We start from the raw sequence: 13,188 nt of genomic DNA on the forward strand, positions 1-13,188 counted from the left end.
GCCTGCACTGTGAAAGCCCACGACATGGTAAATTAAAGGAACAGGGTTTCAGGAGCGTCCTTGCATGAGGACTTTTATTTTTGCAAGTATATCAATTCATAAATTGGGGGACTGTGAGAGAGAGGGAGACAAAAAGAGATTAACAGACAGCAATGGTGAAGAACAGAAGTAGAAAGAGTGCCAAGTTGGCAGTCTTGGCAACAACCCCAGAGGAAGTGTTAGATTGTCCTTTGTGCTCCTGTAGGCTGGAGAGGAAAGCCCACCCCACCCTTTCTTTCTCCCCCCTCTCCCTCCCTCCCTATCTCTCTCTCTCTTCTCTCTGTGTGCACACATGAACCTTTTCCTCTCGACTCCACAGGCCTGGAAACATCCTGTTCTTTGGATCAGATGAATAAGCATGGCTTTACTTATACATGGACACTGTTGAAACACAAAGGCATAAAGGTGTTGGTCCTTCGTCAGAAAGATTTATTCTGCAAAGGTGATAAAGGCTGATGGAACCAGAAAACCATGAGGTGTCTGTGATTAGATGATTATTTATTGGTTTATGAGGTATCTAGCTGATTTTCTGTTTTGCTGGAATAGGTGTCCAGTTTATGCTGAACAGGGTGCTGGCTCTGAACTTAAACAACCCAGTGAACATTAAGAGAGGAGCTGTCATCTTTCGGGGTGAAATACTTAAAATAGCCAGTGTATAACAGAGGCAGCGCCAACATTTCACAATGCTCAGGTCAAAGATGAGCCAGTCCCCTCTTCCTTTTTCACTTGTGAAGTAAACATTTCACTCTGTGATACACACCCATGGCTCACCAACACCCAATAGATATATCTTGACTGGAATAACTGGGTGATAGAAGTCTGTAATTTCCATAGCTGGCAAGTTGCAGAAAGAACTTTGGCGTTGATGCACATAGGGTTATAGGTGAACTCAGTTTTTTAAACTTGGTTATTTTCCATTCATTTTTCTATTGTGGCTCTATGGGTCATGCTGACTTTGACTGACATATGAGATGTGAAATATACAAGAAGGCTTCCTACGTAAGCAGGAATGTCCACTAAAGAACAACTATCTGCTACAAAGTGATGGGTAACAGGTGAATAACTTTGTGTGAATGGCGCTCAAGGTATTACGGCAACATTAGGCTTTGCTCTGAGCTACCTGGTTGCCCTGGCTTTTCTTGCAGGTTGCCCTGCTAACCTGCAGGAAAAGCCAGTTGATCCACATTGTGTGCAAAATGTCATGACAGTCTATCCAAGAGCTATTATAATATTTGTAAATTACCTTACAAAATCTTAACACACAGTCTGTTCTGCACAGCTGGTACAAATCACAGTCCTAGCAGAGCTGGATCATTACACTTCTCAGCACGTCTTTGATTATTTGGGTGATGAAGTGTTACCCCATTGATAAGCTCCATTTGCTATCACAGCATGCATCAATGCCCAAAGGAAGTCAAATGTCATAATGAAATAATTTCGTTTAGATTATCTGACCTGCGAACATAACTTATCCCTGTGTTATTTCTAACTCTTACAGTTCAGAAATGTCTTTTTTTTTTTTTAACCACATATTGGTTTCATTAACAAGCTCAGTTTGAGCATGTCATCGCTCTTTGTGCAAGTGGGAAATTGACATGAGCTGTCAGCATAGCAGCATTTAAAACATTGTGTCATCATAGCTCAGACGGAAGGATGTGCAACCTATGGATTCTTCAAGACCCAACGTCTAGACTAACATCAACAAACAGCTGATCTGAAAGAGAAGATCACGGCTAAGCTGGAAACCTAGATTGAGTACCAAGACTACATGAAGTACCCTCTGAAAGTCTACTAGAAGATGTGAATGCAGCACTACGGACAATCCCTACTTGGTTTCCAACCAACTTGCTAATCTAAACCAGAGAAACAGTGATCGTTGGCATGCATGGCAATAAGATGAATAACAGCCACAAAGAGCAGCACCCTCCATGGAAAAGACTAGAGGCTAAGAACCAGGAAGCATGGAAGGAAGTTAGCTAGCCATCAGAGCTGCAGAAAGGTGTGATGAAAAAAGGGGGTGCTGAAGTGGGCCCGAATGGGGAATTTTTATATATATAATATTTTTTACACTTAGTTGAAATGCACTTCCTTAAAGAGGTGTTGAGACAAATCCAAAATTCAACCACCTGCTTCTTATTTAAATAACATTAAAATGCTAAACACGGATATTCACTGCTCTCTTGGCTGAGGAAAATCTTTTGAAAATGAGGCACAGAGACTGCAGTAATGATTTATAGGCTCTTTAACTGCCAAACTAAAATGACTGGTAAGTTGGATGCAAACATTTGTGGTGCTCCATAATATTAAAAATAATAATAATCATTTTAATAATCTGATGAAAATTCCTCCTCACTTGCCATTCATGCTGTTTTTGTGAGTCACTGAAACATCTGTGATGGCTGAATACAGCTGTTCAGAGACAGACTGATCTCACGTGGCTTTATCTGAAGTCTGAGCTGATGCCTGTGTGTGTTCCTAGTGGCTTAATTTAGCAATGCTAACTTTTATATTACATCTAATATAAGAGTAAACCCAAAGCATCCAGACAATTTCACACTCCAAATTATTTTGAAGGACAAATTTTAGTTTGGTAGTTAAAGAGCCCATAAATCATTAAACCATAACTGCAGTCCCCCAGTACCTCATTTTCAAAAGATTTTCTCAGCCAAGAGAGGTCTGTTTGTTACAGAGGTGACGCTGGTACTCTTAACAGTGGGCTGAAAGTCTGTATGTGGCTGTTTCAAGAAAGATGGATGGGTCTATTCATTCAGTGTTTCTCTCCACCTACAGTCCCTAAAACTTTTTCTTTGCTTCTTGTATACAGGATGGTTTGCGCAGATTGTCGGGAAATGAATACATCTTTTCCACAAAACGTGAGTTTACATGATGCAGTTATGACACAGAATACAAATTATGCTGTATGTTTTTAAACTAACTGAAACTTTAAAAAATGTTTTAGCTCCCTTCCTCCCTTTCCTCTTCATTTGAATTCCTCCTTTGTCGTGTCTTCCTTTTCCTCACAGAGCCCCACCATCTCCCCAGTCACCTGACAACTCCGCTGTCATTAAATGACATCCCCCCTCGAATCGCCCAGACCATGGAGAACGAGGACTCTTGGGACTTTGATATTTTTAACTTGGAGGCTGCAACCATGAAACGGTGAGGCAGCAACACAGTTCAATGTTACAGGACGGACGTCTATTTTGTAGTTTATGAAAAGGCTCGTGGTGACAGGTTGTGTTAAAGTTTCATGCCGAACCATCCCACAGGACTTTGACCTACTTGGGCCTGAAGATCTTCTCCCGCTTTGGGGTCTGTGAGTTCCTAAACTGCCCTGAAGCAACTTTGCGCTCCTGGCTACAAGTCATTGAAGCGAACTACCACTCCAGTAACTCCTACCACAACTCTACCCATGCAGCTGATGTCCTGCATGCAACGGCCTATTTTCTCTGCAAAGAGAGGGTCAAGGTAAATTATTAGCAATAATAGTTTTAAAAAGTGTACGATAACAAAAACTCATACTTTCTAAGTACTTGTCTCATTTAGAATTAAAAACAAAGTTCACTTTAAGTATTAGCAAGCTGTCCTACTTTTGTTTGCAAGAGTTCCCCATTTCTGATTTTGGACCCAAACCTCTACAGTAGCTAAATGCTGGAAGCTTACACGGCCAAATGCAACTCCCAGCACAGTCTTGGGTGTCAATTTTCTCATCTGAGTCTACTTTATCCTAAAAAATCATGGTTTTGCACAAGTGTGTCAGTTGCTCAGTAACTGGTGATGTGCAGTGGCTAAGCTGCTTACCAAACCATCTATTTTTGAACCCAGTGGAGGGATCTTTCATAGGCTTAGCCAGTAAACTGAAGTTATATCACCGAGATTAATGAATCCCTGGAAATCTGCAGGGTTTGCAGGTCTTAAATCTGTTTATGTACTAATGTGTAGTATACTTTTTAAATGTCCTAAATATACCTAAAATCAAAAGTAGAGTAAAGCTCTTTGTTGTTGTCAACAAAGCATTTTAAAACAAGCTCTTTACAGATTTAATGATTTTCAGTATATTGTCTAGCATTAGACGTGTGCCTACTTTACTTTAGCCAGTTAAATGTGTTTGGATGCATGTGTTTAATGTGTTGGTAATTATCATACCATACAGTACTGTGCAAAAGTCTCGAGCCACCTCACATTTCTTTAGATTTTGCTTCCATGGAGCCAGATTTTCTTGTCATTTTTATCCTCCTGCGCAAAATAAAGTGTGACAATATTGTCATGAGCCATCATATTTGGCATATGTGCTCTTTACTCTTCAAAGATATTCAACCTGATATTTATATTCCTGAATGTTTAGTACCCTTTGTACACTTTAGCTGTATTTATCTGAAGGGGAGTGTAAACAACATGGACTATTTCAGGCTGCTAATGCTATGATAAAATTTGCTAATGACGTCCAGCCTCTCTCATGCCTGATTGGCTTAGCCTAATCATGTGATCATATTGTGCCATGAGATTGGCTATACCTACTTGTCCATTATTGACTGAAATGGAGAAAGTGGGGATTCCCCATATCTAGCAACTGACCTAGGTCATTAAACAGCTGACAGTGAGAAACTGTTGAATCCCAAATTTCTAGGTAAAGAGACAGTCTATTTATAGTAACATCTAGGCTGCAGCCTTATTGATTAGCCTCTGATGCCAATGTCTGATTGGCTGAGCATTGTCTAATAAGTCAAGGATGACTCATGGCCATAAATAGTAGAGACTGTGACTCATCATTGAGCAATATTAAAGCCATATCTACTGCTCAGCAATATTGCTCAAATCTAAACAACATGGTTCCCTTATAATATAGTGATGTTATACATAATTGCATTGCTATCAGCAGATGTATGTAGAATGGGTGCATTATGTAGTTATATTCCTATACACACAAGTATACTATGATGTGAATATATTGTAAGTATGTATTATATCTGGCTTATTGTTAGATGAATAGAAAGGCTTTATGTAGTACACACCCATGTGCAGTATGTACTTTCTCAAGTTTGTTTAACATGGAAATTTTTTGTCTGTTCTAGGATGTGGTTACCAAAAAGTATTTTCAGAAAAGTTAAAGACAATCATAGAATATCAACCTCTTACAGCATGCTTAAAATTGTCTTGATTTAATGAGTATTGTTAATATTGAAAACCTATTTTTGCTGGAATATGTAGTGCATCTTTACTAACCGAGGGGTGACTAAAAGTATTTGGATAAAAGTTTAGGGCAAGGCTTCCAAATTAGGGCAGAATAGTTTTGCAGAAGGTAATACAATGTCTGCTGAAGGGTTTTCTGTTATGAAATGGGGCTGTAATGTTATCCTGGCTTCTACATTTATTTGATATTTTTCATTTATTGTGGGAGGATATCTCCATCAGTGATGGGTCTTGTTTTTAGAGTGGTCTTGAGCAATAGATCTCCAGGCTTTCTGAAGGTCTTTCAAAGTTTTTCTTTGGACATCAGCTTCTTTTTCACTAATTTTCAGTCCAGTCCTTGTACCTGACCATTTTCAGAGGAATGTTTTTTTTTGTTTGTTTGTTTAATGCCACATAACATTGACCTTTGAATCATTCCAGTATAAAAAAGGCATCTAACTCAAGGGATGAACCAGTGTTGTGTCTACACATAACAGACAACTTAGCAAAGAACCAAGTTTAAATTGTATCTTTAGGCACTTTTTTGGGAACACATCATTTGTTCCCATTTCTTTAGTGGAATCTATGAAAAATACCAAAGCTGACAGAATTTGACGGACACAAAAATTATTTTTGCACCAACGAGGTGATTCCCAAAGAAATATTAACTGGCATGGTGTACAGTGTGTCCTTAAACAATTTGAGGAAACTAGACAACTGAAGGATAAAAGGAGAAGTAGCAGGCCTAAAAAAAGTATCTACAGCAGATGAACAGTATCTGAACATCATGTCCTTAAGAAATAGGAAAAAAAAAAATCCAGCAAAGACCTGACACAGGACCTGAGATATGCATCTGGCCCTTCAGCTGATCCATCTACTTTTCAATGAAGCCTCATTAGAAATGGTCTTAGTAGAAGGGTGGCTGTCAAGAAGCCATTCCTAAGGAAGGGAAATGGGGAGAAAAGGTTAAAAATCAGTGGTAACAGGTCTTATATAGACTGATGAATCTAAATTTTGATATTTTTGGCTCAAATTGTCATCAGTGTGTACAGAGGTCAGGAGGGAGGCACAACAGTATGTGAGTGTACACCAATCTGTAAAACACAGTGGAGGCTTTGTCATGGTTTGAAGCTGCATTTTATCCAGTGGTGTTTAGGGATCGTATCAAAACTGGAATTATAAACTCAGAAAAATACAGCCAGATTTTGATCCACCATGAAATACCATCTGGAAAGCATTTGTCATGCTGAAAAATGAAGCTTTTGCCAATGATCCCAAACACACTGCCAATGCTGTAAAAGCATACCTGGATAGAAAACCACACTATCGGTTATGGATTGGCCGCCTCAGACCCTGGACCTAAACATTATTGAAGCAGTGTGGGATCATCTTGACAGAGAACAGAAGCCTGGAGAACTATTCCTGAAGATTATTAAAAGAAATTACAATAAAGCTACTTAAAGAGACTTCAGGCTGTGCTGAATTATAAAGATGGTCATACTAAATATTGACTTTCAAGCTCATTAGAATTGTAAACTCTGTTTTTACCTTATATACTGTGTTTCAATAAGTCGCTGCACCTATTTCCCATTTTCCTTCCAAAATATAAAGAAATGAGGGGTGACACAAGACTTTTGCACAGTACTGTATTATCCTATGAATAGCAGAAAGTTATACTGTGTCAGCGTTTGGCCTAATTTTTCATTCACCTAATGACGACTAGGGGATTCAAACACCAGACCTTAACTTCACTGGCTTCTACCAACAGCAAAGTTTGGATCCCATTGATGAGGTGGCCGCCCTGATTGCTGCTACTGTGCATGATGTGGACCACCCAGGCCGTACCAACAGCTTCCTGTGCAATGCAGGAAGCGAGCTGGCCATCCTCTACAATGACACAGCAGTGCTAGAGAGTCACCATGCCGCACTGGCCTTCCAGATCACCACGCGAGATGATAAGTGCAACATCTTCAAAAACATAGAAAGGTAGGTGATTCACTACACACAAAAAATGGTGGCTGTCCGTGTTCCTGCTTTTGTAGCAAGTAGCTCAGTAAACTATCACAAGATCCCCAAACATAAATGTAGCACCTGTACAGAGCTTTAATCTTTTTCCTAAATGACTGAGTTAATCGACTGTCACCGTCTGCTCAAAGGACTAATATTTGTCGTGCCTTTGCCTACAGCCTTTGCTTGCACAGAGCTAAAAAACTGCTGACTATATGTCTATTTTGGGGTGAAATTTTTATTTATTTCAATTTAAGTGAATTTGTTGAAGTTTGAGCAGTTCATAGACCTGGAATCCTAGTTTAATTTTTTATTTTTTGCAAGCTCTACAAAATATTTGCATTTCTTAATAAGTACACATATCACAGGAGTAGGTCTGATGAAAGTGATACTGTGTGTGTGTGTGTGTGTGTGTGTGTGTGTGTGTGTGTGTGTGTGTGTGTGTGTGTGTGTGTGTGTGTGTGTGTTGACAACAGCAGGGTAGTAATGTGATTTGAGTCCCAAAACAGAATAGCTCACATTTGCTGGTCCCCTCCGAGGGGGAAGGTGAACAAAGCATTCATTCATGGCTGCTGTCACTGTGGTTGGGGGAAACTGTTCACACGGGTTTCCAGGCTATTTGCCACACTGTCATCTCACTCTGTTTTCTCTTCTCTTCTGTCTGTCTTTCCCTCCCTTACCCATGTGATTCCTGTCCACCTCTCTCCCTCTATCGCTCTCTCAAGGAATGAATATCGAACATTACGACAGGCCATCATTGACATGGTGCTCGCAACCGAGATGACCAAACACTTCGAGCATGTCAACAAATTTGTCAACAGCATCAACAAGCCTCTGGCTGCTCTGGAGGAGAATGGGGTGAGAATAAAAACAAAACACTTTCAAATGTCTGTTTTTATATTTTTATATATATATATATAATACCTGTGTGTAAATGTAATTATACTTTTTTCCCCTAAATGAATCAGTGTGGAGCATTAGTAATGGCAATACATAATAAGAAATAAATAATGATACTCCAACAGTAAGAAAGCCACACTGGTTTAAGTGCTTGGGGAGACGATGATACTGGTTCTGGGGACTTGTGGCTTGTTTTTGCTGTGGTACAGATATCTTTGTGGGGAGAGAATTTTACAACTTGGTACCACCTTTCTCATCCCTGTGTGGAATGCTCAACACGGATATTTAAAAGTTGTATTGCTTTTTAATTGCAGGAGTGAGACAAATAATTGATTCTTTTTTTTTTTTTTTGGAAGGCTGGTGCATTTGTGTCTGGTGTGAAATGTGATGAAGGTGAAGTTTAGTTAATAAAAGAATGCCTTGAGAAAAACATAATATTTAATTGTAAAGCAAACCTCAAAGTACAGGAATAAAATAACTGAACATAACTCTCCGTGAATTCAGTCTTATAAAGTACAAATTATGTGACTTCATGAAGACTGCTGTGCTCATTTACATGAAAGTGTAACTTGTAATTAAATGACTGAATACGCCTCCACAAGGGAGACTAAATCCTATCAGCTGCCAGGGACGCACTTTGATTTATGAAGACATACCAGGTTATTTGTAAAGTTGTTCAGTAGATGTGTTTTAATAGGTGCTGTTGATTTCTACTAAAAACTAGAATTTGAGTTTCCTTTGTAGTAAGTGTCTGTGTTTTCTTTTTTTTCTTCTTCTTTTTTTAGGGAAACAATGATGAGGAATCTGTCAAAAGCATTTTGACATCACCTGAGAATCGCATCCTTGTCAAGCGGATGCTGATTAAGTGTGCAGACATATCTAATCCATGTAGACCTCAGGAGCTCTGTATAGAGTGGGCTGGACGAATCTCAGAGGAGTATTTTGCACAGGTGATTTTGGGGGGGGATAACATAGTGTTGAGTAAGTATGGAAATGGATCCAGTGGAAAGCAGCTGTAATGTGTTTATTGGGATTGATGACTGCTCACTCTCTTATCTCTGATACAGACTGACGAGGAGAAGAGACAAGGTCTACCAGTGGTCATGCCTGTGTTTGACAGAAACACTTGTAGCATCCCAAAGTCCCAGATTTCCTTCATAGACTACTTCATTACAGACATGTTTGATGCATGGGACGGTAAGACTGCACTGCATGGCGTAAACAGTGCTTTTATTGTCTATATTTGTACCAATTCTTTTGGATGCACTGGAGTAGTATTTGTAGGAGGGTCAGTTCTTCACTGTAATGTGATTAGAGTTTGTCTTTCAGTGTCATTATAAAATTCTGTGTGTTATTAGATCACAGCAAGCCTACAGACCCAGTGTTTAGTGCCGCAGCTATCACTGGCCTGTCGTTGCCTTTATATAAAAATGAATCCTCTGCCCATCGACATCATTGCCCAGCAGCACAACCTAAGTGGAATTGCTGTTTTTGTTGCTTTCTGCTGGCTTCATTTTTCAGCGCTAAATGTTGCTGCTCGTTTTTTCTAGCATGAAAGTGGCATAGAGATGTTTATTTAATAAAAATGCATCACAATGTCTTTGAAACAAAATGTAATCTTTTAAGCCTCATCTTGTTTTGTCTTCTATCCAGCTTTTGCAGACCTCCCTAATCTTATGCAGCACTTGGACAACAACTTCAAGTACTGGAAAGGTCTGGATGAGAGGAAGCTACACAGCCTGCGACCTCCTCCTGAGTAGGTGCTGCAGTGTTTGGTCCTGGGACTCTGTAATCCGGGGCAGACCTCCTCTCTCTCTTTGCTGGGGGGTCTCTCTCTCCCAACCCAGCCCAGCCCAGCCAGCCAAAGGGCTTCCTCGCCTTCACTCTCCTGCTTCCGTAGCACACTGAGCGTCCATGTGTCCGTCCATACAGAAAACCACAGAAGGACTTCCTGACAGGCAGTTGCAGCTGAAATGCTTCGGGCTTTACGAGCCTGTCAGACGCGAACTGTGACAAACAGACACGGACTCACAGCATCCTTATGAACTTCTTGTGCCTCTCAGGCATTCACAGTGTAGCTGGTCAAGTGACATGACTGAAAGAGAGTCCTTACCGGTATTCTGGCAAAGCATCCGTCCACCCATCCCTCCCGATCGCCACGTGGGCACTCCTGTCTGCCTGTAAAGTTGCTGTTTGAGTAAAAACTGCTTGTAAAGACTGGATGGAACTGTGGCCTGGATATAAAGGTATCTAATTCAAACCAGGCCACGTAATCACTTTTGACCTCCATCCCTGTGCTCGCAGCAAGGCAGGACTGCTCCTTCAACCCCTGGAGGTCACACCATGAAAGAACACTCCACTGCTATTGTTTGGTTTTTTGTTTGTTTGTTCGTTTGTTTTTGGGCAATATTCACGTGTGTCCGAGAGAAACACAACCAAGTCGACACATAGCTGTGATAACAGACGTGTGAGAGGAGATGCTTTCTTTATGGGTCAGGGGGTGGGGCCTTACTCTTAGGCCACCGCTGAGAGACAAAAACCTCAACATCACAATCGTAGGTATCTAATTACAAATGATTTGGTATGTACATTTTTCTTAAGATGTTCCATATTTTCTATATTAAAATTCCTAAATGAATTAGTTGATAAGAACAAAATGAATTTTTAAAGAGTGAGAAAAGCCAAAGCTAATGAAGACAAATATTACTATAACTCTCAAAAATTCACAATTATTATTCATATGAAGCATTACCATATTAAACATCTTTTTTTTCTTATCAAAAGTACAGTACCAGTTTGAATGAACACTTTTGTATTGCACTGTAAACAAGAAATGTCTGCGTCTCAGTGATTTGTCCAAGGATGGGATGTTGCATTGGAGAATAAGCTGTTATTGCTGATCATCAGGAGCGTGCGTGTGCGTGCGTGCATGCGTGCGTGGGTGTGTTTTGGTTGCTGTTTGCGAGTGCGTGGGTGTATTCATTGTTGCAACAATCCCTTACTCTTGGTTTAATGCTGTAAACCGCTTGACATTTGACAACAGCAGAAATATGTGAAAACATTTTGGACTTGAAAAATTTTGTCTCCCAGAAATTTTTGTATCTGGTTTATCCTACTGAAAAGACTGCCTTATTTTATACAATATTTATACAGTACATCCCACTGTGCAACTGCAACAGACATCTGGAGTTTTTATTATAACATAGTCAGAAGGTTATGTTCAAGGAAATCTCAATATTTTTATAGACAATGAATTTTACACTGGATTTGCAGCAAAATGAGATCAACCATTATAGCTATCTGAATACTTGTGAATGGGATGGTCACGCAGAGTATGTATACAGAGAACTAAATGGTTAAGAAGGATGTGGATCGCAGAGTTGTCTATCACTGTCTTTAAGCAGTCTCCTGGAGGCCAGCTTGCATTGATTTTTTTTTTTTTGATTATTATCATTTCTTTCTTCTTTTTTTTTTTTTTTTTTTTTTTTTTTTTTTGGATCAAACATCATTCTATTTTGGCCACTTGTCCAACATCCTTCTGCACAGACCCAGGGAACAGCATTTTTTGTTCAAAGGTTGGATTCAGATTAGGATACTAATATATGTTAAAGATTGTTGCTTATTAAGAATATTTCCTCTTTAAACAGTATATAAATGCCATAACAACTAAGCAAATGGTGGTTAACAAGATGTGCTGACCACGATTATGTTTGTTTCTCTCTTATGAATTGTACACGCAGTCAGGGGATTTGTTTGTTCCTTCTGATACACATTGGTCTGAAGGCACGGAAAAAAAAATTAGAAACTATTCAATGAAAAATAAAAAATAATGTCAGTTATATATTTACTGTCTATGAATTAATGTCTTTTTTGACTCGCGCACTTATTTCACACCCTACAATAAGACTCAGTGTCTAGCTGTCTGACTCTTCAGGTTACTTCCATTAGTTTATTATTTTATTTATTTATTTTTTTTTGAGAAATAAGAATGAACTTGGTTTAAATCAGATGTTTTCAATGTTTTGAATAGAAGAGAAGCATCTCAAACTACATGATAGCCGGCTGAGAGCCAGTGAAGCGCACGTCCCTGTGCGATTTCGACACAACTGGGTTTTAAAAAAAAAAAAAATCATCTCATCTGGGTTGGGGTCAAGTGGTAAATAAAGCTAATTCTTCCAGGTCCCTGCACATTTTTTATAATCTATAAAATATTAACGACCACGGTAAAAAAAAAAAAAAAAAAAAATTCTACCCCGTTTCTGTGCGAGGTTTTCAAATCTTCCAACCCGCGTGACTAGGTAACCTCAGTTGTCATTGCCTTACAAGTAAGACACGTGTAAGATTCACAATTTCACACGATTAAAACAAAGCTTTGTGACTCTGATTCAAAGTACATGCTCTTCCTTTAACTTTTTTTTTTTTTTTTAACTGCTTCATTGTGGTATTGAGGAAAGAAGACAGTCTTGCTGGTTGGTAGGAAATGGAAAATAAACAACAGTCTTCAGTGTTTACATCACTTACTCGACCCATATAGCCACCACAGCCTCCTCCCTTCAAGGTTTTGCGTTGCTACAGACAATGCAGACGAACTTCCAACTTCTTCCCCAGCAGAGGGGAGTCAGTAAGTTACACTGCTTGTCAGACAAAAACTCTCCTTCCCCTTTCACACAGTGATACAGTTCATTTCTGTGGCTTTAACTGTGCATTATGAATGGACACATACTATTGGTGTGAACAGGTGAGTTGTTTTGCCTCATTTAACATGGTCTCCAAGTCCTTAAAGGAAATGCATGAGGCAGTCAGTTCCTGATGTCTGCCAAAGGTACAGCCGACTGTTCAACAAAACTGACCCATATTTAGCCTCTTAGGCGGATGTAATGCACTGGTTACTATATACAGGCAATAAATATTGAGCAGCAGCTAAAACCATACACGCAACAATGACACGACAGTTTGTGTAAGATAATGTGTTAAATACTGGGAGCTGAAATATGGCAGCAAAATAAAGTTTAATTTTTATACTCCTTTTTTACAAATTTCATAATGTCCCACATGTAGCGACAATAAGGACAG

General features: G+C 39.4%; 1 protein-coding gene across 2 annotated transcripts in view; it reads left to right on the forward strand.

Moving 5' to 3' along the window:
* pde8a (phosphodiesterase 8A) overlaps nt 1-9,875 on the forward strand; it is a 52,908-nt gene extending 43,033 nt beyond the window's left edge. For both annotated transcript variants that reach the window (XM_030721144.1, XM_030721151.1), the window contains 8 exons: nt 2,864-2,912; nt 3,063-3,198; nt 3,309-3,507; nt 6,977-7,194; nt 7,941-8,073; nt 8,901-9,065; nt 9,183-9,312; nt 9,769-9,875. In XM_030721144.1, the coding sequence (XP_030577004.1) occupies nt 2,864-2,912; nt 3,063-3,198; nt 3,309-3,507; nt 6,977-7,194; nt 7,941-8,073; nt 8,901-9,065; nt 9,183-9,312; nt 9,769-9,875 (1,137 nt within the window). The remainder of the gene's footprint in view (nt 1-2,863; nt 2,913-3,062; nt 3,199-3,308; nt 3,508-6,976; nt 7,195-7,940; nt 8,074-8,900; nt 9,066-9,182; nt 9,313-9,768) is intronic.
* The last annotated feature ends 3,313 nt before the right edge of the window (nt 9,876-13,188 follow it).

Source organism: Archocentrus centrarchus, chromosome 3 (genome assembly GCF_007364275.1).
Source record: "Archocentrus centrarchus isolate MPI-CPG fArcCen1 chromosome 3, fArcCen1, whole genome shotgun sequence".
In the NCBI taxonomy this organism is placed as follows: Eukaryota; Metazoa; Chordata; class Actinopteri; order Cichliformes; family Cichlidae; genus Archocentrus; species Archocentrus centrarchus.